The sequence below is a fragment of the Staurois parvus genome, unplaced genomic scaffold (genome assembly GCF_062004578.1).
Source record: "Staurois parvus isolate SC_StPar_1 unplaced genomic scaffold, SC_StPar_1.0 ptg000732l, whole genome shotgun sequence".
NCBI lineage: Eukaryota > Metazoa > Chordata > Amphibia > Anura > Ranidae > Staurois > Staurois parvus.
This window is the reverse complement of record NW_028318528.1, coordinates 419,240-444,980: the sequence shown is the minus strand read 5'-3', so window position 1 is coordinate 444,980 and position 25,741 is coordinate 419,240. Positions and strand designations below refer to the sequence as shown.

Sequence of the window (25,741 nt, the reverse complement as noted above, 5' to 3'; positions counted from 1 at the left end):
CTCACTTTTGTTATACTCACAAAAACTACTGTAAATTTAAAAGAACCTGAACTCAAAATTGAACATTTGAATGGTACAGGAAACATCTAGAAATGTTAATTGTACCTAAGCACTACCCTCTTCTGACATGAGGAAGCAAAGCCCTGCCTCTACCAAGATGGCTGCCCCCACACAGTCAGCAATTGGGAAAGATCAGCTATGGGGAGACCACAGGCAATAATGGTGACAAGTCCTTTGTATTCTGCTTGCCTTTTATCGAACACAGCTTCCATAGGTCTAACCTCAAAGAAGCTGCTGATGCATGGGTCCCTTGATTCCGGATGATGATTGCCCTTCCAGCAGTGCCGAACCCTCTGACACACCAAGGCTGAAGAAGGAGGAATTATTAGGGTTACACACCCAAAAAGGCAACAATAACAAAATGACAACAGCAATAAACCATCTCCTAGATTGTAAGCTGGAAAGAGCAGGGCCCTCAATTCCCTCGTGTTTTGCATTGTATTGGTATTGTTCTGTCCCCCTTTGTAATGTACAGCGCTGAGCGAACTATTGGCGCTTTATAAATACTGTATAATAATAATAACAAATTAAACAAATTTGCACAATGCAAAGAACAATAAGAGGTCCAAGTATTTCTGCACCTGAACCCTAAATCTAGGGGGTCTTAATTAAAGGCTGAAAGGTAGAGGAACTCTCTCTCGAGTAGGGTGTTGTTGGTCAATGCCAGTCTCTCTACTTGGGGGAAGGGGGTGTTGGTCGGTGTCAGGGTCTCTCCGTGGGGGGGGGGATTTTTGTGTTGCCTAGGGCAGCATGAAACCTAAATACACCACTGTTTAGAGCGTTCAGGTTTAAATTAAAGCACATATGCTTGGGCAAAACTGGAAAATTCACAAAATGGAGAAGAAGATACTTTAACCCTTTCGCTGCCAGGTTTGTACGTCGTACGGACCTAACAGCAGGGGCTTTTACACACAATCTGATGGCTACAGGCACCGGGATTGTGTATAAAACTGACAGGCCCCCCCCACATATACACATGTACAAACGTAAATGCATTAGTCAGGGGCGCCTACATGTGAAAACGTCAATTGTGATACACACGTAAAATATTGCCGCACATGCTGGAGTGAGAGCAATAATTCTAGCACAAGACCTCCTCCAAAACACTAAACGAATGACCTGTAAGGAGCTTTTGAAGCATCGCCTATAGAAAATATAGGGCACTGAAGTTTGTCGCTATTTCACAGACACACAAGTTTAAGGTTTGACATGTTGGGTATCTCTTTACTTGAGACAATAGGTAATATATTAGTGCTGGAGAGATGGGGTTACATATACCAGTCCCATAGGTAGTAGGCAGGTATTCAGCTATTAGGATAGCACAGTCGTGAGGCAGCATCCTATAGAGCTAAGCTGGACTCTGTAGTGGAGATAAGAGGAGAGAAAGGGGCGCCAGATTAAGTGCAGTATTTGACAATCATTTATTGACACAATGGTATGGAACTCACAAGAGGTAAGTAGTTAGCAGGCATGGATACATGGGGACGTCATCCAGATGGTTCCAGGGGTAGATGGACATCTGGGGGCCACGGCTGTGGTGGAAGCCAGGTCTCCTGCCTCACATCGAGTCCTCTGCAGTGTGTACAGGCTGTGTCTCGTGTATGGAACCAGGTTGAAACGCAAGATGGCCACCGGGTGGAAGGAAGGGGCGGTAGTGCGTTTCAAAGCCAGTTGCTTCCTTGTCAGTGACAGTAAAATGCATCACAGACATACCAAAATGCACCAAAACGCATCAGGAATGCACTGGAACGCACATGTCCCTATTTAAATTGAAGAAAAAAGACGGGAAAAAATGAACTGGAATGCAAAAAAATGCATCTGGACTGCGTTTCTATAGTGTGAACCGGCTCTAAGGCTTACTAGTGTTGTTTCTCTGAATGGCCAGAAGATGTCACTGTTGCTTAAAATGTGATTCAAAGTTGTACATTGTGTCCTGTAGATCAGGAAATACACAAAAATAGTCTAAAAATATGTCCGTAGAAAACAAATAAAACACTCAGCTATTAATGCTAGCAAAAAAAAAGATATTTAATGTGGATTTCCTTCCTTTCTTTATACAGGTAGTAGTTTCCAAAAGTTAAATCCTACAGCCCAGCTAGTTCAGTCAGTAGAGCATGAGACTCTTAATCTCAGGGTTGTGGGATTGAGCCCCACGTTAGGTGAGTAACCCTTTGTTGTTGATTTTGAAAATGTTTTATTGATTAACCCCGCCGGTGCCCTTTAAGAGTTTCGGACGCCGGGAGGCGGGGCGGGTGGGGCATGGTTTAGGGATCATGTGACCACCGTGACGCGTCATCACAGCGGTCACATGATCGGGAAAGGTTCCGATCAAAAGAGCGGACCGGGACCTTTCCGTGAGTACCGCACATGTGTGCTGGGAGCACGCAGGGCGCGCTCTCAGCACGTATGTTTTTTGTTACATGAACGCAAATGTGCGGCCGCTCGGCGTCTAGGCCCAGACGCCGGGAGGCCTCACATTTGTGTGCGGCCGGCGTAAAAGGGTTAAAATACTGTATAATACAGTGGAGCCTTCTTAGAACCGAACATGCTATCACACATCTCAAAAGTAATAGAATTTGTCTTCATTTCTGAACAGTGAGCAGATGCAAATAATTCCTTTACGCCCAACTGTACATCCGGATCCACTGGTGTATACTACAAGTACAGCATACAGTTCTTCCAGAAAGTATTCACAGCACTTAACGTTTGCCACATTTTGTTATGTTACGGCCTTATTCCAAAATGGATTCAATTCATTTTTTTTCTCAACATTCTATAAAGTATAAACACAGTGTAAAGGTGAATAAAGCACCTGGACCGGATGGCATACACCCACGGGTCCATAAAGAATTGAGCTCTGTCATTTTAAAGCCATTGTTTCTAATTGTTAGGGACTCTTTAATGACTGGCATAGTACCACTGGATTGGTGTAAGGGCAATGTAGAGCCAATATTTAAAAAGGGGTCAAAATCTTTACCAAGTTATTATAGACTTGTTAGTTTAACTTCTATAGTTGAGAAGATACTGGAGAGTTTAATAAAAGACCACATAGATGAGTTCTTGCTGGAAAAAAATATTTTAAGTAACAGACAGCATGGATTCATGAAAGACAGAAGTTGTCAAACAAGTCTGATTTCTTTTTATGAGGAGGTGAGCAAAACCTTGGACAGAGGGGTGGTGGTGGACGTGGTATACTTGGACAGAGTGGTGGTGGTGGACGTGGTATACTTGGATTTTGCAAAAGTGTTTGACACAGTTCCCCACACACGGCTAATGTATAAGGTAAAGTCTACAGGCTTGGAAAAATCCGTATGTAAATGGATAGAAAACTGGCTAAAAGATCGTATTCAAATGCAGCTGGGCACACCACGCATGCGCAAACCCTAGCGCGATCCCGGTCCCTGACAAATTCAGTTGATTGGACATGATTAGGAAAGGCATAAACCTGTCTATATAAAGTCCCAGAGTTAACAGTGCATGTCAGAGCGCAAACCAAGCCATGAAGTCCAAGGAATTGTCCATAGACCTCCGAGACAGGACTGTATCAAAGCACAGATCTGGGGAAGGGTACAGAAAAATTTCTGCAGCATTGAAGGTCCCAATGAGCACAGTGGCCTCCATCATCTGTAAATGGAAGAAGTTTGGAATCACCAGGAATCTTCCTAGAGCCCAGCCAAAACGAGCGATCGAGGGAGAAGGGCCTTATCCAGGGAGGTAACCAAGCACCCGATGGTCATTCTGAAAGAGCTCCAGCATTTCTCTGTGGAGAGAGGAGAACCTTACAGAAGAACAACCATCTCTGCAGCACTCCAGTCAGGCCTGTATGGTAGAGTGGCCAGGCGGAAGTCACTCCTCATTAAAAGGCAAATGGCAGCCCACGTGGAGTTTGCTAAAAGACACCTGAAGGACTCTCAGTTGATGGGAAACAAAACTCTCTGGTCTGATGAAACAAAGATTGAACTCTTTGGCCTCAATGCCAAGCATCATGTCTGGAGGAAACCAGGCACTGCTCACCATGGTCAATACCATTCCTACAGTGAAGCATGGTGGTGGCAGCATCATGCTGTGGGGATGTTTTTCAGCGGCAGGAACTGGGAGACTAGTCAGGATTGAAAGAAAGATCCTTGATGAAAACCTGTTCTAGAGCGCTCTGGACCTTAGACTGGGGTGACGGTTCATCTTTCAAGAGGACAATGACCCTAAACACACAGCCCACATAAAGGAGTGGCTACAGGCCAACTCTATGAATGTCCTGGAGTGGCCCAGCCAGAGCCCAGACTTAAACCCGATTGAACATCTCTGGAGAGATCTGAAATTGGCTGTGCACCGACGCTCCCCATCCAACCTGATGGAGCTTGAAAGGTACTGCAAAGAAGAATGAGAGAAATTGCCCAAAAATAGGTGTGCCAAGCTTGTAGCATCATACTCAAAATGACTTGAGGCTGTAATTGGTGTTAAAGGTGCTTCAACAAAGTATTGAGCAAAGGCTGTGAATACTTATGTACGTGTGGCTTTTTTCATTTTTTATTTTTAATAAATTGCAAAGATTTCAAAACAAACTTCTTTCACATTGTCATTATGAGGTATTGTTTGTAGAATGTTGAGGGAAAAAAATTAATTTAATCCATTTTGAAATAAGGCTGTAACATAACACAATGTGGCAAAAGTTAAGCGCTGTGAATACTTTCTGGATGCACTGTATACTGTATCATTAGTGCAGTGTAAGAAAACCCTGGCTTCTATGTTGTAGAGCAGGGGTCTCCCAACTGCGGCCCAAGGGCCGGATGTGGCCCTTTGCTACTTTTTATCCGGCCCTTGAGATACTTTTCCTCCAACTGAGACCAACAATGGGGCAGTACTTGAAACCATGATGGTGTACTATTCTTCCTACTAATAACAACAACGGTGGGGCACTCCTCCTACTGACCAACAACCCTGAGGCCATGTTTACTCTCACTGATGCTGGGGCCAGGACATTTTCTGTCCTCACTAGCCCTAATCAGGCCCTCCTAAAGTCTGAAGGACAGTATACTGCTTGAAAAGTTTGGAGACCCCTGTTGTAGAGCTTGGGATCCTACAATAAAGCATACCCATAATAAGGGTAATGGTGAACTAAAGAAATCCCTTCTCACCATTATCTATATGGTTGTGCTGGGGTGTGCTAGAAGTCCTATTGAAGCTGGCTGCAGGAGTATCTCTTGTCACTGGAGGGGATCTATTTTTGCATGGTGGTCTATTGTTGTGGAGGTGTATTGTTGCTGGTGGGGGATCTATTGTTGCTGGGAAGGGATCTACTGGTGAGGGAGGGTTCTACTGTTGCTGGCTGCTGGAGAGTCTATTGATGCTGGCTTCTGGGGGATCTGTTGTTGCTGCTGGAGTATATTGTTCCTGGGGTGGTATTTTGATGCTGGGGTTCATTGTTGCTGGGGGGATGGGGGGAGTCTATTTCTGTTGGCTGCAGGGGATCTATTTTACTTCTTTTCTTGTTATCATGAAAACATTCCATAGAAATTACTTAGCCCCACAAAATGATACTTGGCTATGTATTCTCTCTAAGGAGCGGTACTGGGAGGTGGGTAGGAACCAAAGGACGCTACTCAGAGGGGCGAGTAGGGGTGTAGGCAAGAAGTGATTCAGAAGGGGGAAGTTCCTGCACCTATTTTCTGAGAAAAAAAGCCCTAATGGTTTTACTTTCTCACTGATTAAAATAAATAAGTCAGAAAAATACTGAAATGGAACTAAAGCCTATTGAAGCTTTCTTAGCTATAAGTATAATTACACTGTTCAACAGGTAAAAAGTTTTGGGCATAAAATTAGCTAATCTTACATAATTTTGGGGTGCTGAAAACGAAAATGACCCTAAAAAATGTTGATTGGCTCTAGTTTCCATGATATATTCACCCATCTAATGACGTAAGCCATTCAAAATTATGATGCAACTTCAGCTGCATATTGCGCAATTGATACTGGTGACCAATAGAAAATTGCATGTATACTGAGATGATGCAATATTAGCCTTTAATTGCATCACTTCACTGCATAAAAGCTGCAGTATCTGTAGCTGATTGTAGTTCGACAGCGTCTTTACATTTCGTTTTATGCTTATATAGGCTACTCAGTAATGCCTCGAACTTGTGTGAATAAAGCAGATAATTTCTGCTATATCTGCGGTGAAATAACTTTTATCTCACAAAAAAGGAGGATAACAGGAATGATTAAGAAAGCCTACAACTTGTATATTGGCTGCAAGATAGGAGACCAGGACAAGAGCTGGGCACCACATATATGCTGCAATTCTTGTGGGACGGCACTGGAGCAATGGTTGAATGGAAAAAAGGCATCTATGCCTTTCGCTGTGCCAATGATTTGGAGAGAGCCAACAGATCATGTTAGTAATTGTTACTTTTGTATGGTGCCTCCAATTGTAAAAGGGCTAAATAAGAAGAAAAAGTTATCTGTGCACTATCCAAATATTCCATTGGCAATACGTCCAGTTCCTCATGGAGAGGGGCTACCAATTCCTAAAGCACCAGAATCCTTCGTGGTTGAGTCAAGTGAGGAAGAACCTGAAGCGTGTAGTCACGTGCAGTTGTAAGTCAATATCACTTGCTTTATATTTGTGGAAAGACATCTATCTATATAATTATTGTGCATTATGTAGTCATTACGCCATTAGTAGAAAACTTTCCGTTTACAGAAAAACTAGAGCCAATTGACAAATTTCATTGTTATATTTGAACTCAGAATGTGAAATTCATTAAGAAATGGATCCTTTTGTTTCCAAAACTGGCAAAAAATAAAAATTTGTTGAACAGTGTTATAGTATGTAAAAAAAATGTAACCTGTCATAGCTTCTAAGGGCCCAGATAGCTCAGTCGGTAGAGCATCAGACTTTTAATCTGAGGGTCCAGGGTTCAAGTCCCTGTTTAGGCGAGTGATTTTGTAGCAAACAAATTAATTTAAATCGGAGCTCCACCCAAAAGGGGGGAAGTTCCACATTAATGCCTTGTTCCCCGCTCCCCATTAGGATTGGCACCCTTGGGGAGCAGGTGCCCGCTCTCACCTCTGCTGCGATCGGCAACTGTGGCCCTCCAGCTGTTGGTGAACTATAAGTCCCATCATGCCTCTGCCTTTGGGAGTCGTGCGTGTAACTGTCAGTTTTGCAATGCCTCATGGGACTTGTAGTTCTACAACAGCTGGAGGGCCACAGTTGCCCACCCCTGGCCTAGGTAATCAGAAGTAGAAGTTGTCCTCCCCCCTCTCTCCCCATAGTCCTCCGCGACACGTGACAGGTCCCAGAAGACCATGGGGCCATTCACAAAGCGCAGCGCTACTCGCACATGCACAGTGGGCACCCGGCTGTGAAGCCTCAAGCTGTCACAGTCGGGTGCCCACATTTAAGATGCAAAGAGAAGACGGACGTTGAAACCAACGGTGGTGAGGACACCGCTGGACCGAGGGACAGGTAAGTGACTGTATTTTAAAAGTCAGCAGCTACAGTTTTTGTAGCTGCTGACTTTTTTTTTCAGGTGGAACTCCTCTTTAAAATGTGTCTAAACCCAAGAGCAAGCTAAATTAAAGTGTTACTAAACCCACATAATAAAAAACTATCAATAAATGCTGTATTACATAATGTACTTGGTCACTATGGGATTTGTTTTCTGAATTCAAAAAACCTGGCTGATCCTGCTGTTCTCTGTCTCCTCCTTCTGTACAAGTCCCCAATAAAGCTGGGGATTTTGCAGAGCAGTGTTGGCAGTTCTGCACATGCTCAGTTTTCAGTGAGTTTCTATGCTGACAATTTCCTGCCTATCACATCTGAACAGCCCATAGAGTCACACATGTGGGTGTATACATGGTGGGAAATGACAGCCCACTCCATCCCTCCTCCTCCATGTCCACTAACCAGCTAAACCCAATGAGAGTGGGATATTACATCTTGAATGAGGCTTCCCCTCCCTATTCTAAGACAGGGGCTGGAGGGGCGTGACACAGCCTGTGACTGGCAGACATCCTCCCAACCATGCTATTGCCAAGAGATAAGAAAGATTTGATTTCAAATATATATCTGTATGACCATTTAAAACAGTTTATTGATATTAGTTATTTATTTTTACTCTGTATCCCAAAGGCTGTTTTTTATTATTTTGAACAAATGACAAAGCTGCAGAGGACTAGAAGCCCCTCCTACCTATGTTTCCCTGCAGACAGGCTGGGAAAGAGCTGTATATCGATTAGGTAATAAGTACTTAGATTGTTTTTAATTAAAATAATTACAGCACCATCATCCACATACAGAAAAAGAAAGGATAATGTAAATTAAACAATGTGTGTTTAGTATGAATTTAAACTATAGGAATCAAGTTAAAGTGTATTGAAGCTGAGCAACAGATACGTCATATGTGTATTTCCAGTCCTTAGAAGGGGTGAATGCATTAGTTTCCTTTTTCAGATTTTTTCCTTTTATTTTATCCTGATCATTCTGCCTTTAATATGTTTCCTATCCTATTGTAAAAATACTCACTGCACTTGATCTATATGTAGAAGCTGCTCCTCTCCTCTTCTCCATAGCATAGAAGGAAGGGGTCCAGTAGTTCTATAAAGATAGCTGGAAGCAATATAACTGATAAGATGGAAGGCTCCTCCTTAGCTCCAGTCACATGACATAGCTGAGGGGAGGACTTCCCTCACTCTGAACTGCCGCTGCATCTGGTAAGTAGGGATGAGCTCAGACATGTTTGGATCCTAGTCGGAACCAACCTGAGCTTTTCCATCAGAAAGCTGTCAGTGCGCACCACCGATCATAAATGGCCAGGGCATTCCCTGCCTCACAGCGGCAAGGGGTGTGTTTACATGTGGCTGTGAGGCAGGGAATTCCTTGGCCGCTTAAGATGGGCAGTGCACACTGACAGCTTTCTGGTGGGATAGCTTAGGTGGGTTCAAACTAGGATCTGAGCATACCTGGGCTCATCCCTCCTTGTAAATATTGGGACAGGATCTGCACTAAAGGAATAGCGGTCTGTACTGAGGGATTAGACTGGGAGGGGGGTCTGTACTGGAGGGTGTCCTTGCCCAAACTCAAAAAAGCCTATGAAAAAGGTACCAGGGGCATCTCATGGGGCTGATCTACTACTGATCCCGGGCCCTTGGGTAGTGCCAGAGTTTCCAAATGGTCAGTCTGCCCCTGGGTGTGCCTGTATATTAAGAATGATTTACTGGTGAACCCAAGGGATGACTTTGCAGATAGAGCAAAGGGGTGAGGTGAAGTCCCTATGGGTAGAACTTCATAGAGATGAAAAAAAAAAAAAGGAAAATAGTAGGGGTATGCTACAAGCTACTACCCATGACTGTATAATCTGTTAAATGTTGCTGATTATTTCTATTTTACCAGTGTTCTGTTTCTATGTGCTAACTGGAGTTGTATATCCTAAACCCGTCATTTCTGTAGCCAACTCTTTTGAACAACTTAAATGCAGAAGAGGAGGTTCGGGGTCCCCCTATGCAGTTCCATTACACAGAGCATACCATTTTTGTTATTTAAAAAAATAATACTTTTAAAATCACTTTCAGCTTTTCACAAAAAAATTTATAAGTGAACTAATATTTCCCAACCAAAGAAGATGTGATGTATTGATTTTGATCCTTTTTAAAGAAAATCCCTAAATGTACAGTATGAGGCCACAAAATATGCAAAAGAAGGCAATGACATTGATTTCTGCTTTAGCAAATTGTATCTTTATTGCTGCAATTGAATACATGTTGATCTCTTTAGCTGTGCGTTTTCACCACATTTTCCTTTCTTTAATAGCGGCAGGCTGCTTATTCAAGAGATGCTGGTGTCACTTAACATCCAGCAGTAAAACTGCTCAAATCCCTTCCTTTGCAATGATCCCTCCAGGCAACCCTGTAAGTCAGAAAAAAAAAATTAAATGAAAAAGATATCAACATGAAATTGTCTTTTTAAGCAATGTGTCATCACTTCTGTTATGTCACCTTCACTAGTACCATAGCTGTCACTTTGCGCATTCAGGGCAAAGTAAAAGGTTCCATTTATAGTCCACCCCCTCATTATTATTACTCATCTTCCTTGTGCTTCCTTTTCACCCCGTTCAGTCAGATTCTCACAAATGAGGGAATATGTGACCATTTTCCTTGATGATCCCATAATGCATTGCTTAGCACATGAACAGCCAGTTGACAGTGATGTCACTTGGGGAGGTTAGCATTCAGCACAGGGGTCACAATGCAAGAGAGGTGAGTGTGCAAAACAGGCGTAATAGGGGCGGACTGATAACTCATGGGGTCCCCGGGCAATAGGGGATCATGGGGCCCCTGTGTCCTTGCCCAAACTCAAAAAAGCCTATGAAAAAAGGTACCAGGGGCATCTCATGGGGCCCCCTACTGACCCCGGGCCCTTGGGCAGTGCCCGAGTTTCCAAATGGTCAGTCCGCCCCTGGGCGTAAAATATATCTATATCCAAGAACAAAAATGTGATATGTTGCACATAGTGGTCCTTAGCGGTCTTGGCTTAGTTATTTTCTCCTTTAGCCCAGGTTCACACTGATGCGATGCAGAATTCACGGCATTTTGAGTGCGAATTCTACACCGCATCAGAATCGCACCCCATTCATGCGAACCGCTGCGGGTGTGTATGTTAAGTTAACAACACCCCGAAAGCGGTCGGAAAAACGTAGTGCGATGTGCAGAATTGGATTGCATGGGTGTGAATACTTATGTGATCCGATTCTAGTGCAGACCCAAAAAAGGGTCCTGCATGTTTTTGGTGTGGGTGTGGTGCGAATAGAGCCATACAAAATGTATGGTTCCAATCGCACCGCACACAATTTGCATGTGATTTGCACAGGGATGCGGTGCGGTTCCTGTGCGAATCACATGTGATATACCGCACCACATAAATGTGAACCCAGGCTTATTCTCACCTGGCAATCCTGCCAGTACCAACCTCAAGTCCTAAAGTTACAACGCTCTCGCACTGTACTGTGTATATGGGGGAGCAACGTTGTTACCTAGCACAGGAAGTGCGTTAGGACTACAAAACACATCCACTCTTCTGCATATCATAGGGCTGGACAGGGCTAATAACACCGCTTGGAGCTTGAGTGAAGCAGAGGTAGACTCCATAGAAAGCTATGAGCTTAATAGGTTTCTGAAGAATCACACACCTAGGCGGCAGCCCACCTGCCCTACCACTGCTATGCAACATGGACAAAATCCTCTCTTCCCCCTTTAGCCACTGGTGGCCACTCTCTCCTGCCCAGTCTGTGTCTGTGTTGCTGGGCATTAGGCCCCACTTGAAAAGCTGTGTCCCCTGTACTCCTGTTTGCCAGTGGTGGCACTCCCTTTGTGCAGTGTCCTATTGCTTGGTGCTGCCTGTTCCACTTGTTCTGCTCTGATTGGCTGCCCTCTGGCACTCTATTTGAGGACCATAAGCCCAGGGCTCTGAGTGTGTCATAGCATTTAATTACTCTGCATCTGTACCCTCACCTTGCCATGTGTGCTCCTGCCTGCCTTGCCTTGTCTTTGCAATCTCCTGTTACTGATCCCTTTCTTGAGCTATGGGTTATGCTTGTCTGCTGCCTGCATCCACCTCAGACTGTATGTCGACTATGCTTCTCATCTGCCGCCTGCCCTGACCACTACCAGCCTCTGTGCTTCTGTATGGAATACCCTCCAACTGTACTACGGTCCACACCTGATACTGCTGAGAGACCCACAGGTACTTCCTTATGTTACCTTCACACAGTCCCGTGTGTTACCTGGACAAGAACTACAGCATTGTGCATTAAAGAATATGCAAGCCATCTCCTTGTAAAACAATCCATACCAAGGGCGGACTGACCATTTGGAAACTCAGGCACTGCCCGAGGACCCGGGGTCAGTAGGGGGCCCCATGAGATGCCCCTGGTATCTTTTTCATAGGCTTTTTTGAGTTTGGGCAAGGACACAGGGGCCCCATGATCCTCCATTGCCCAGGGGCCCCATGATTTGTCAGTCCGCCCCTGACCCATACAGTTTGAAATAAAAATAAAATATAAAACATTTGTATACAGATATAAAAACATTATAAATACATCCCCCCCCTTATTTATAAGTGATCACATTCCCTCTGTTCTCAACTGTAGAGAGGTGAGGGTGGAGAAACAGCAGCAAACTGATCTTCACAGTGAATGGCTGTGCAGGGGAGGGGTGCTGGGTGTCAGCAGAAGTTTGATGATTGGAGATCTCTAGCACAGCTAGAGAACTGGCCACGCTGTGCTCTCATGCCTAGTGTGGTCAATTCTTAATAGGAAAGCAGAGGGACTGGCAGGAACACCAAGGATTTCACACAAAGGAAGCAATACAAAGAGAAAAGGATACTTTTTCATACAAGTACATGATACAGCAGGCACATATCAGGAATATGAAATGTTGGGGTAACATATTAATTAATTTTGGGGGATCAACCACGTATTAGCAAGCTTGTTTGCCTTAAGATAGTGGGAATGTTATAGATGAAAATACACTCGCCAGCTATAGTTTCTGACCTCTAGTACTGGGGCAAGTGTCACAAAAAGATAATTTAACCCTCCCCAGTTCTATTCAAAACTGTGAAAAAAACATTTGTAAGTTTTTCTTCAATTATAGTAATTCTTATAATAAACACATTAATGATATACTATTTGAAGTATAATTACCACCACTTACCAAGCCGAGATGCCATTAGGATCTCTCACAACTCTCTTGGCACATTCAATGTCATCGTAGATGTTATCATTGAGGAGACCTGTAATGAAACAATAAAGTGGATATCAGAAATGATCTTGTGTTCTATTAGCTATTGAGATGTTTGTCATTAAGTGGTTGTAAACTTTTAAACCTGAATTAAATGAATGACCTTTAGTGAAGCTAAGGCAATGTAGAAAATGTGTCTCTGAGATGGAAAGTCATTGCAAATGTTTATTAACGGCAAATGTTGAAAGGCAACAACTGGACTTCATCACTAAAACATCAATGAATGTGGAAACCTGTTATTAGAGGAACACGGAGGCTGCCACTGCTGGCCTTTTCTTTAAAATTGCTGCTTGCTTGGCAATCATGCTGATCTTCCATACATTAAGTCACTGACGCTGGACAAGTATGCAGATTTGGACCTCTGACTTTACTCCAAATTTCCTGATGGGCTCACTTGTTCTGGGTATGGAAGATAGTGGAGCAACATGTAGCCCTGGTTCACATATATGCGGCCGTGCGGGCCACGTTTTGCACATCATTTGAATGGACTCCTGTGCCCCGTGACACGCAGAGAAGAAGTCCCTGCACTTCTTTGGAAACCGCTGCCTGCACAGGAACCTCGGTTCCCAGTGCGGTTGTGATTTCCAATGCAGGTGGCGTCCGCATTATTCTGTGCGGGTGGTACGGCTGATCAGATTTTTGTGCGGATCCACACCGGCACCACCCACACGTATGTGAACCGTAAGCCAGTCAACTAGCAGCAATGACAGTCCCTGTTTTTGTCTCATGACAGGTTTGCTTTAAAGTTAAACTTCGGGCAACAATTAAAAAAAAAAATGTTTTAAATGACAGCCCTATACCCCTCCAAAATTCATATGCTCTGTATTACACTACAGCACAATGCTTGGTATCCTTTGCATTGTGTTGCTGTGTGAAAAATGCATGCAGCACCTACATTTCCATGCATTGAGGTGCATTGTTACCAAGTGTTAGATTTCTAATTCAGTGTGTATTTTTCCAATGCTATTGGCTATTTGGCTTGTTTTATAATATGTATTATTAAATGTTTTGTTATATTGGTATTGCATTGATATGTTGATTGTATTAATATTGGATTGATATGCTTTTATGTTCTTTCTAGCCCTGATGAAGGGGGTGCTCTTGGACCCCTAATATGCGTTGGCTACTTTTTGGATTTTCCCTGACATTATAGAATAATGTCCAGAATAAAGTTGTATCTGGACCTCTTAGAAGTGGTGTGGTGTTTTAATTTTAGTTTTTGTGGCTAAAATTGTGGCTCAGAAGGGAGTCTGCTTGAGTGATCCCATACCAAGCTGCTTGCTATGGGGGCACTTGGCAGGAGGGAGGAACCAGGAGAACCAGCAGGGCTCCTGAGAAGAGGAGGATTGGGATTGCTCTATGAAATAAAAACGCACAGAGCAGGTAAGTATGACCTGCTTGTTATTTATGAAGAAAAAAAAGTAATCTTTTACTATCACTAAGCTTTAACACAGACAGAACTTACTTTGACAGCTAATTCCACAAGCGTTTTTAGCGTTAGAAGTCTTTCCGTCATTGCACCACCATTTGCTGTTAATCTGAAATATTCCGTAGTCACGGCTTGGCCCATTGTTGTTCACAGCTGCAGTGTTGTAACGACTTTCATAATAGGCAAGACATATCCCTGTAAATTGATAGAAAAGTACGACCATAAACAGCATAGAAACAAGAATAATAATATATTCTACTGCTTAGAACAACTATAAACATTTCCAAAAGGTATATCTTCCAAATACTGTATGTGTAGATGTGCACAGAGTAGATTTAGAATCAGGATTGAATGTGAGTAGAAAAATGAACCATGATCCAGCTCAAATGGTGTCAATAAAAATAGTTATTGGAAAATATATGCTGACCTTCCAATCAGACTTTCTAGGTTCAGCATTAAAGCTGCTCAATTGTTAAGGGAGGCAATGTGTGTCCCACCCATAGAGCCTTTCAGTGGTCAGACTTCAGCATCACTTACTATTCTGACAACAATAGCTAGTTAATTACAGCTCCGTGAAGGCTGTGATCTATTGTTAATTGTCTAAAGCATGTTCCAAACCTTGGTGATATCAATAGATTCTTGGGTCCCAATTGTCTAGCCCTAATGCACACTAATTGTAAGGGTTCAACAACTACTAGTTTGCATTCAGAGCCATTTTTCTGCAATGCCAACATAGGCCTTGACCTGGAGGAACAGGATTGCCAGGGACAGCCACCTACATATTATATTGCTGACTGTCAGAAACATATACCTGTGTATAATGAAAGGTTCAAGACTGCTGTCCTGCCTGCCGATATAATATGGCTGAGTTGTCGTTGTTGCTGTTCCTGTATGCTTAGAGTGTTTTTATTGGTGGAATAATGTACTGTGTACTTACAGTTTGCCTGCTATGAATCAGAACTTTCAGAGATACTTTCCTTATAGTCGGCTTTAGTTATACTGATTAACAGCAGGGAAGCTGTATCTTTCAGCCCCTGCCACAACCCCTGGCCTGCCTTGTGAGACTGTGACATATGATATTACTGTGATGCTAAGACTAAAAAAGATAACTAGAGTCAGTAGACATGTAAGACAGTTTACCTGGGGGGGCAGCTCCGTTCACATATAGGCGTTTTGAATTGCAGGTAGAATAGCACAAACCAAATCGCGCAAAGCGCATTGCCCAAAAGAAGTTATTTAGTTTGAATGGCAACATCTTTATCCGACAACAATTGCGGCAGAATCGCCCCACGTTTTTAGGTGTCATTGAAATTAATGGTTCCTGAACAGGCTGATGTGCCATTTGACATTTTAACAGCACATTTTGAAATTACAGGCAGAATTGCGGCGATTCCGGCCACGATTCAAAACGCCTATATGTGAAAAGAGCATTTTACAAACAAGCACTAAAAACACTTAAGTCGAACCCATATTCAACTAATATTCATCATGTAACTATAGGTATTGTGGAGAAATTCATCTTTAAAGTTCACAATAGAGGCACTGAAATCACAACTTCTTTCCCCTTTTCTCAACTTCTATGAAGAGCAAAATGTTGATAGCCTTCCAGCTTTCTAATGTAAACAAACACCAGATGTTCTATTGGTTATGGATGGCATCCCAATACCCCAACTCATCTTCATTGCAGCACACCACAATGTGTGGTAACATGCTACTATGCCTTGCTAGTGAAAATGCTGCAAGAGCTGTTTTGGTCTGTTTGGGTGTGTTAGGCAGCCCAATTAAATGAATAGGCTACCTTAATGTAATTCACTAAAACAGGCGACATACTACAAATGCACCAGAATGGACTGCCCTGGTTTGAATGGGTCCTTTGTGGAGTTCTTTATGGTTCCTTGAGAATGAATTACTTAACAAAACCTGCAGCTACAGAGGTTGGGAATGGCTTGATTTAAAACAATTTTTACCTGTTCCTATTCAGTATATGTAACTAATATAATGTCCATAGTCTGGGCACAGGTGCATTTTGAGCTCAGTTGACACTTATGTTTGTGTATTCTGTATACATACATCCCTCTACATATTACTGCTTTTTATTTCCATTCTACATACAGTTAGCAGCGCTATATCCATGATATCCAGACAGCCCAGTTTGTTGGAAGATCCTGTACAACTCGCAGCGACTATAAACCTTCCCCTCTGAGGTGTAATACAAGCCAAGGCAAGCAGCAAGGAACAAAAGGAGCTTCATGTTGTTCGACTGAGCTGATCAGTGGAAATGGCACAACAAAACTTGCTGAAGAGGAATTGAAAAAAATATAGACATTAATAACAAGTGTCAGTAAACTAAAATTTAAACATTAAAAATATAATATACTAGATATTGATGTTGGTTTACATGCAAATTGAATGTTCACTTTGATTAGTAAATACGGTGAAGCTGAGTTCAGTTTTAATACTTGACTATTTCATGGGAGATTAAAAAAAACAATTTTTGCTTGCATGTGATTGGATGATAGAAGAGACCAGGCAGTGGGGAAAGCAAATAAAACTGGATGGCATCACTAGAATATTCACCAGCAGGAGAAGGAAAGTCCTGATCAGGGGCGGACTGACAACTCATGGGGTCCCTGGGCAATATGGGATCATGGGACCCCTGTGTCCTTGCCCAAACTCAAAAAAGCCTATGAAAAAGGTACCAGGGGCATCTCATGGGGCCTATATACTATAGGTAGTTATTAAGAGGTTGTTAATTAAGTTATCGTGTCACCCAATGTTTGGTTTCCATTCAGTAGCCAAAAAAGGCATTCAAAAAAGGGGGGTTTGTGAAAAGAGATTCACAGAAAAGCGGCTACATTATGAACAGACCGTGACACTCAGAAAATTTTCCAAAAATTATGCTTTATTACACAGATATAAATATGACATATGGGCATTCGCCCTGGTTTACCATCACCTCAGTATGAGACAATAACACACAGACCTAAAACCATATAAAATGACATCAAGACCGGTCTAAATGTATGTGCAACAGAAAAAGTGACTGCAAGAGTCTAATATCTCTGTAGTACAAACACATAGGTAAACACTTCCCTAAAGAGGTGTGTCCAAAAATTATACCATAGGTATACCATAATATTGAATAAATTTACACCAATATCATAATGGTGAATCCCAAACAGGGAATCCAAAAATTATACTATGGATATACGTATATCACATGTATGAAATGCAGTAAGCACAATAAGCGTGAAGAGGGGAACAGTAAGCCTCAGGCCTGTTTGGAAAAAGACATAAATGTCAAATATATGATGCAATACATTCCTGTGCCGGCACACGTGGTTGGGGCCCGTTCATCTGTAATGTGAACAGCTGTGTCATAAAGCTTTTGAATGGAAATAAGCCCCATTTATTCCCAGGATGGGAGAAAAGGTGCAGATTGCAGCACTCTGCTTGAAATGGTATCTTCACCACTATATGTGGACTACACACCACCCTTTGTAGGAAAAGCAAGACATATCCCAAGGAATCTTCTGCCTGTTGAACTATATACGGTATGTCCTGTATCCTACACAAAGCACCATAATGTCCCCATCCTGTAGTGAAACAAATAATGTGGGAAGTCACTGACAGAGCTTGCACTCAATAAGATATGTAGGTCATATTAATCACAGAGGACCGTATATCTAATGTCCTGTAACAATCCACTCACCACCTGTGCCGTGGATAAAGGGAATGAAAGAGATGTCCTTCATGGATATTGCCAAACACGGCCACAGAGGCCCAGGAACCACCGCTGACATCCGCCGATATACCGCGGGTTCCAGCCCCCTCTCAGCGCCTGTGCTGCTCACGCTTGCCTCATAGCATGTGAAGATGGCTTCCTCCTTATGGGTCAGCGTGCGTTCCACCTAGTGCGCATGACCGGAAGTGACGTATCTGACGTATGACGTCAACGCGTTTCGCCGATGGGCGTATCTCACTCAGCTTCGTCAGGACCAATGGGACAACTGCATTTCAATATCCTATTTATAGTGGGTAAAGACCCACCCATTTATGCAAAAGAGGTGACCTGCAGTTGTTCCTAATGGAAGAAAACAAGGGGGGGGGGCTAAATACTTAGCACAGCTACTGGTCTTAATTAAAATTAAAAAGGCAGGCGGCTGGAGTCCACAGAGAGGGGAGAGGCTTAATATTTTTACCAAAACACATATTAATCAAAGGTCATAAATTACATATACCAGTCTGTTGGGGCTTTTGTCACACTTTAACCAGGAGATGGCGATATAGATCAGAGAATCACCAATTCCATCCACTGAATCGGGTTTTTGGGGAGACAATATCAATTATCAAAAGATACCAACAAATACCACAAGATGGCAATATAATCTGAAAATTCACATGAGGGTCATTATAACAAAAATACCCCAGTTTTTTACATCCATCCTATGGTATGGTTATTGTTCAGAGACGAAAGATATTAAGGGACATATAACCAGACAGTGAGTCCTTTTGCATTATTTTAGAGCTATATACAAAACTCATATCGTAATGTCATCCATATTTACGTTAATATTCCCAATATACACAGGTTTATCGCAATTCCAGCCATTAAGAGAAACTGAGAAATGCCATCAACTAACCGCCACATGGCAATAAATCAGAGAATCAACAGTTCCATCTACTGAATTGGGTTTTTTGGGGGAGACAATATCAATTATCAGAAAATACCAACAAATACCACAAGATGGCAATATAATCTGAAAATTCACATGAGGGTCATAATAACAGAAATACCCCAGTTTTTTAACATCCATCCTATGGTATGGTTATTGTTCAGAGACAGAAGGTATTAAGGGACATTTAACCAGATAGTAAGTCCTTTTGCATTGTTTAGAGCTATATAAAAAACTCATATCGTAAGATCATCCATATTTTCATTAATATTCCCAACACCGGTATATAGTCCCATAAACCTATTTTTCCAAAAATACTTGGAGATCACATTCCACATTTAACCCCTTAGGGTACAGTGTATCAAGTTTATATATCCAATGTTTCTCCTTTTTAAGCAGTTCTCTATCAAAATCACCTCTCCTCTGTGGGAAGTGCAGTGCATAGAAACCTTTTACTTTAGTGCCGTCCAGTTTACCTCCATGATATTTAGCGTAATGTTGGGCAAGGTTACTATCAGGATCATTTGATCTAATATCTCTAAAGTGTTCACCAATTCTTACTTTAAGTTGTCTTTTAGTCTTACCTACATACATCTTTTTGCAGGGACAGGTTAAGATATATAATACCCTTACTGTGGAACAGTTTATAAGACTCTGAATCTTATAGTGAGTGTTATTTCCTGAATCATAAAAGGAATCCGTGCGATCCACATATTTGCAGATTTGACATTTTCCACATTTAAACATCCCCTTGGTACGTGATTTTAACCATGTTGTTTGTTTTAATGGTTGATAATCTGAATGAATAAGGAGGTCACCAAGATTTGGTGCTCTTCTTGCTACCATCTGGGGACGTTCACCTACAATCTTACTCAACCTGGGGCATTGAGTAAGAATCTTCCAGTGTTTTTCCAATATTAATTTAACATCTTGCCATTGAGCTCCAAATTGGGTAATCATTCTCACAGGCTGATCACTCAATCTAGCCTTCACTTCCTTTTTGGTAGATAATAAATCCTCACGATCAGTTTGATATGCCCGTCTCCGAGCATTTCTAATTTGGGAGTGGGAATATCCCCTTTCTCTAAATCTTCTATAGAGATCCTGAGCTTCCATTTTAAAATCATTGATGTTTGAGCAGTTTCTCCGACATCTCAAAAACTGTCCCACTGGAATCCCTGAGATCAGTGAACGTGGATGGTAGCTTCTTGCCTCTAATAGGGTATTGGCAGCAGTAGGTTTCCTATATGTCTTAGTGAGGAGTTTTCCATTTTCAAGTCTAATCTCCAGATCCAGAAAAGAAATACATCTTTCGTCACATATATATGTAAGTCCAATATTGAAGGAGTTCTGATTTAACTCTCCCAAAAATGATTTTAATTCCTCAGATGTTCCTTGCCACACAAGGAACACATCATCTATATATCTTAACCAGATCTGGACATTAGCAAGAAATCTTGATGATTTAAAGACAACCTGTTCCTCCCAAAACCCCAAATGGAGACATGCGTAGGCCGGAGCCCACGGTGCTCCCATACTAGTACCTCTAGTTTGTTGATAGAAGGTATTATTAAATTGAAAAAAGTTATGTTTTAAAGCAAACTCCAATAACTCACTAATGAATTCATTCTGTCCTCCCAAAGTAGGATATGTTTTTTCAAGAAAATAGGAAACTGATCTCACGCCACATTCATGTGGGATAGAGGTGTAAAGTGATTCCACATCTATTCCCACTAGAATGGAGTTATCCTTAATGGTCATATTTTCAATCTTAGCCAACACATCCTTAGTGTCCCTCACATAAGAGGGGAGATTCGGAACCATATCCTTAAGAAACAAATCTATATATTTCCCTGTTTTATCTAGGGGACCATTAATGGCTGAAACAATAGGTCTACCTGGAGGGTTTTCTTGGTTTTTATGTATTTTAGGGATAATGTAAAACGTAGGGTGATTGAATTCTTCAGTTCTCAAATAGTCATATTCTTTCTTAGTTAACAAACCCACTTCTTTTCCTAGTGTCAAAATGGAATTTAATTTTTTAACCACCAGATGGAAAGGATTCGCAGTCACTTTCCTATATGTGGATGAGTCACTCAATAAGCGCTTCACCTCCCTGACATAGTCTTGTTCATTCAAAATCACTACATTGCCCCCTTTGTCACTTCTCTTAATGACAATATCTTTGGTCTCTTTTAGTTCTTTAAGAGCTTTTCTTTCTTTTTTGGTAAGGTTATCGCCAATTGGCATTTTCCACTCAAGATTTTTAAGGTCATCAGCAACAAAATCTAGAAATGTCGAGATCCTCATATTGGAACGAATTTTCGGCATTTTTGTCGATCTAATATTTAGATCAACCTTTCTAATTATATTGTTGGAATTATCCAAGTCTGTTATACTTTCATCACCATCCTCATTTTCCTCTATGAGAGATATCAACATATCCAGTATCTTGCGGTCCTCCATGGACGAGGCGGAGGCCATATCCTCCAAAATGGTAGGATTACCATGTATCATTCTCAAGAAGACTTTTCTTAGAAATAAGTTCACATCCTTGAATACCTCGAACTCGTCCATGGGGGTCACTGGTGAGAAGGACATACCTTTGTTTAATAGAGAGATATGTTCCCTTTTGAGTGGAAAATTGGCCAAATTAATTACCTTTTTGTCATGAATATTCTCTTCTGCTACCTCCTCTGACTTCTTGTTCTGCCCTTGTCCTCCTGATGTTTGTTTTTTAAGGATTCCTCTACTTTCTTTTCTTTTTTTGTGCTTACTGCATTTCATACATGTGATATACGTATATCCATAGTATAATTTTTGGATTCCCTGTTTGGGATTCACCATTATGATATTGGTGTAAATTTATTCAATATTATGGTATACCTATGGTATAATTTTTGGACACACCTCTTTAGGGAAGTGTTTACCTATGTGTTTGTACTACAGAGATATTAGACTCTTGCAGTCACTTTTTCTGTTGCACATACATTTAGACCGGTCTTGATGTCATTTTATATGGTTTTAGGTCTGTGTGTTATTGTCTCATACTGAGGTGATGGTAAACCAGGGCGAATGCCCATATGTCATATTTATATCTGTGTAATAAAGCATAATTTTTGGAAAATTTTCTGAGTGTCACGGTCTGTTCATAATGTAGCCGCTTTTCTGTGAATTTCTTTTCACAAACCCCCCTTTTTTGAATGCATCTCATGGGGCCCCCTACTGACCCTGGGCCCTCGGGCAGTGCCAGAGTTTGCAAATGGTCAGTCCGCCCCTGGTACTGATTCCACAAAAAATATTGAATTTAAAATACTGTGAGTAGTTCTGGAAAGCTCACTTAGAAAAAGATATTGATAAGATTGAAAGAGTCCAGAAACAGGCATCAAAAAGAGTGAAAGGTCCGAGGGATAAACATCAGGAGATATCACTACATATGAGTCAGGAACACCACCCATTATCTTCCTACAAATAAAGCAAGGATGAGAGCACCCAATATCTATTCCTACTACAGGGCCATGATATCAAACCAACTTAAACTGTGGTGGACCCCAGACCCCGATAAACTTCGGACCCTGACTGAATACTTCTATTTTAATTGGGACTTGCAAGCCCTTATAGGAGCAATACTCTTAGGATATGATCTTACACTGTTGTCGCAGTATCCAAATCTCTTCCTCTGAAAACTCTGAAACTAATGGTTAACAGCCTCAAACATTGGATGCAGTCAGGTTTCAACACAATTGCAAAGCTCTATGACAGCTTTTCTCAACATTTTCAACACTGAGGAACCCTTGAAATAACATTCCAGTCTCAGGGAACCCCTGTTCAGGGGCGAACTGACAACACATGGGGCCCCCGAGCAATAGGGGATCATGGGGCCCCTGTGTCCTTGCCCAAACTCAAAAAAGCCTATGAAAAAGGTACTAGGGGCTTCTCATGGGGCCCCCTACTGACCCCGGGCCCTCGGGCAGTGCCCGAGTTTCCAAATGGTCAGTCCGCCCCTGCCCCTGTTAAATGACTACAATTCATGATACATTAGTGTGATGGTTAGTGGGAAGAATACACCTTACACTTGTGGTCATTGGGAACAATTACTTCCTTGCAGATAGCTAAAAAGATCAATGGTGTCAGCAGGAACTTAACTTAGAGGCAGAAATTGCTCATTGCTCAAGGAACCCCTAACAGCCTTTGGAGGAACCCTGGGGTTTCATGGAACCGTGATTGAGAAACCATGATCTAAGATATCAACTCCACTAGATCCTTTCTTGACCTACAACAAACCTTCTTACTACCAAAACAGACTTTTACAAATACCTTTAAATTAGAAGTTCATTTCTACTATACCTTATGACAACTTATTGATTCCTCAAAATGCTATGCCATTCCATAATGGAACACTCAAATCTACCAGAGGAATTGACTTCCAAATGCTGTAGTAGAACTCTCCACAGGCAAAACTTCCAAGTATGAAGTTGTGGGAAAGGTGATTGTAGCCTTATTAGTGCACTTGTGACAGAAACAATTGAGTATGTTAGTGCAAATAAAAAAGTATCACGTCTGTACTAAGTTGTGGGAAAGAAATCTATCTACTACCGTTTCTGAACTTCAGAAGAGAGAAATTTGCCAGTGGCTACATAACACATCTAGATCCATTACACCTTGGGAGTCCTTCTCAAATTGTTACACAGATGCCATTGTACTCCAGGAAAATGACCTTGTATATTCTCTGATCGATCCTCACTTTGCTGGTGATACTGTGTTCAGACAGGTTCTATATTTCATATCTGGTGAACTTATGATAAACTCACCTAGATCTCGTAAAGCTATATTCCTCACCTCGACTGTGTCGCATATTGACAATCTGCCCTAATCCTGTTCTTGCTTTCCTTCATATCGGAACTAACCAAAGGCCCCATGAATATACAACTTTCCTAACTCACACAATCATAGCAGCAAGACTAGTTAGAATTATACTATGGAGACAGAAGAAGAGCCCTGATATTTACAATTTTTGCACTTACAGGTTCAAGAGAAATGTATCAAATGTATGAAAACTGATGCTGCTGGCTCCTAGACCCTAGATGCCCAACCACTTCATATGAATTAATACGTGAGCCAAATTCCTTTCCATTGGGCTTCATATCTGCACCATGACAGAACATTTCAAATATTTAATCCTCTTACATTCTATACATATCCATTTCTAGATATCATGCTCTTCCTTTATATAACGTGACAGGTCTTCTTCCTACTTTTTTTTTTGTTTCTTTTGCACTTTTCTTTCACATAGTTTTTATGTGTAAAGATAAAAGGAATTAACTTGTTATACTTAGATGCCCGATTATACAACACAATTAGATAAGTATCTTTTGCAAATGTACTTCTCTGATGTTTATGACTTTTACCTTGAACTGTATCGTTACACTCATATAATATAAAAAAGATATGCCAAGGGCCTCTATAGACAATATGAAAAGTTGAAGAAGCCCAAGCGCATTGGGTGAATCGTGTCGGATTGCATGCCCCCACGGACATCCTGTACGTGACATCACCACGCACAGCGGCCGTCTCAGCTCGACCTCCATTTCATTCATGGGCAATAAGCCTTCCTAGCCTCACACCTACTGTGGACTATCCATACCGCCAGCACTGTGTACATTGCACAGGAGCAAACAAGACGCCATCTGGTGGAGCTGCTGCCATACTGTAAAAGGACTGCCGATGCGGATGGTAAAGAAAATGTCATAAAAGGAAGGGTGAGATGCTAGAGATGATATGCTGATATTGGTGGCTCCCTGGCCCCTAATGCTATATATGTAAGGTCACTGGGTTGATTGTACTGTGACAAGTTATTCTGTGTCATCAACAATTTATCAACATCTTACATCTGGACTGCTGTTGACTTTACTGTATCTCTACTGTACAACTATGCTTGCGGGTGGACCATACATCCAGGCATTACAAGTGACTATACCAACATATGCCAATTTGATTATGATGTGTTCTGTATGATCCATTGTCAGCAACTTTTTTATTTAGGAATGACATAAGTGATTACTTCATTATATCCTTGGATGTTATCCATAAATTGCAGCTTTATCCCCTGAGGCCTCCTACTATTTGTTCAATACTAGATAAGACCCCCTATGTATGAATGTGGCAGCTGAGCAGCAGTGAGCAGCTGCCTAGGTGACTAGACAATGTTGTCTTTTTAATTAGTGAGGTGTCGATTAGTGGTTTTATCTCACTTTTTGTATATTATGTGTTATATTTTTTCATCAAAGCCATTGTTGATTAACCTCTTGGCGCCAGCCGCATGCAAATGTGCGGCCTCCCGGCATCTGGGCCTTGATGCTGAGCAGCCGCACATTTGCGTACAATTAAGAAAAACATATGTGCTGAGAGCGCGCCCCCTGTGCGCTCCCAACCCACATGTCCGGTACTCACGGAAAGGTCCCGAGCTCCTCTTTCGATCGGGACCTTTTCTGATCATGTGACTGCCGTGACAGCAAATCACAGTGGTCACATGACTCTAAAACCCCACCCCGCCTCCTGAAAACCTTAAAGGGCTGGGAGGCGCTGGCGCCAAGGGGTTAAGCTGCATGGTCCCATTTGAAACTTTCTTCCAGGGGTATCTTCCTTACCCTGTTTTTATATGTATATACAGCATGTACCACTTATACTACAATAAAACAATTGAAAAATGAAAACATTACATGGAGAAAAATGTACCATGTTGTGATTTTATCATTCAATGCAGATTTTTAAATGCAAGCAGTGC

At 41.8% G+C, this 25,741-nt stretch overlaps 1 protein-coding gene and 1 non-coding gene across 2 annotated transcripts; one reads left to right on the top strand and one right to left on the bottom strand.

Annotated features, from left to right (window-relative positions):
* Positions 1–6,920: 6,920 nt before the first annotated feature.
* On the top strand, positions 6,921–6,993 carry TRNAK-UUU (transfer RNA lysine (anticodon UUU)). The gene has a single exon. It is a non-coding gene; the product is annotated as a tRNA-Lys (tRNA).
* A 2,807-nt stretch (positions 6,994–9,800) lies between these two features.
* LOC149445278 (lysozyme C-1-like) lies at positions 9,801–16,571 on the bottom strand. The gene is made up of 4 exons (XM_089653974.1): positions 16,394–16,571; positions 14,318–14,476; positions 12,766–12,844; positions 9,801–9,964 (listed from the first exon to the last, which is right to left on the bottom strand). The coding sequence occupies exons 1-4, from the start codon at positions 16,530–16,532 to the stop codon at positions 9,904–9,906; spliced, it is 438 nt and encodes a 145-aa protein (XP_089510100.1). The 5' UTR covers positions 16,533–16,571; the 3' UTR covers positions 9,801–9,903.
* Positions 16,572–25,741: the final 9,170 nt, after the last annotated feature.

Bases quoted from the DNA above. Each gene is read 5' to 3' on its own strand.
- LOC149445278 (XM_089653974.1), bottom strand. From the start codon at position 16,532: ATGAAGCTCCTTTTGTTCCTTGCTGCTTGCCTTGGCTTGTATTACACC. The intron at 12,845-14,317 runs GTAAGTTCTGTC...GTTTCATTACAG, and splicing joins TTGTGGAATTAGCTGTCAAA to GTCTCCTCAATGATAACATC. The intron at 9,965-12,765 runs GTAAGTGGTGGT...TCTGACTTACAG, and splicing joins CCTAATGGCATCTCGGCTTG to GGTTGCCTGGAGGGATCATT.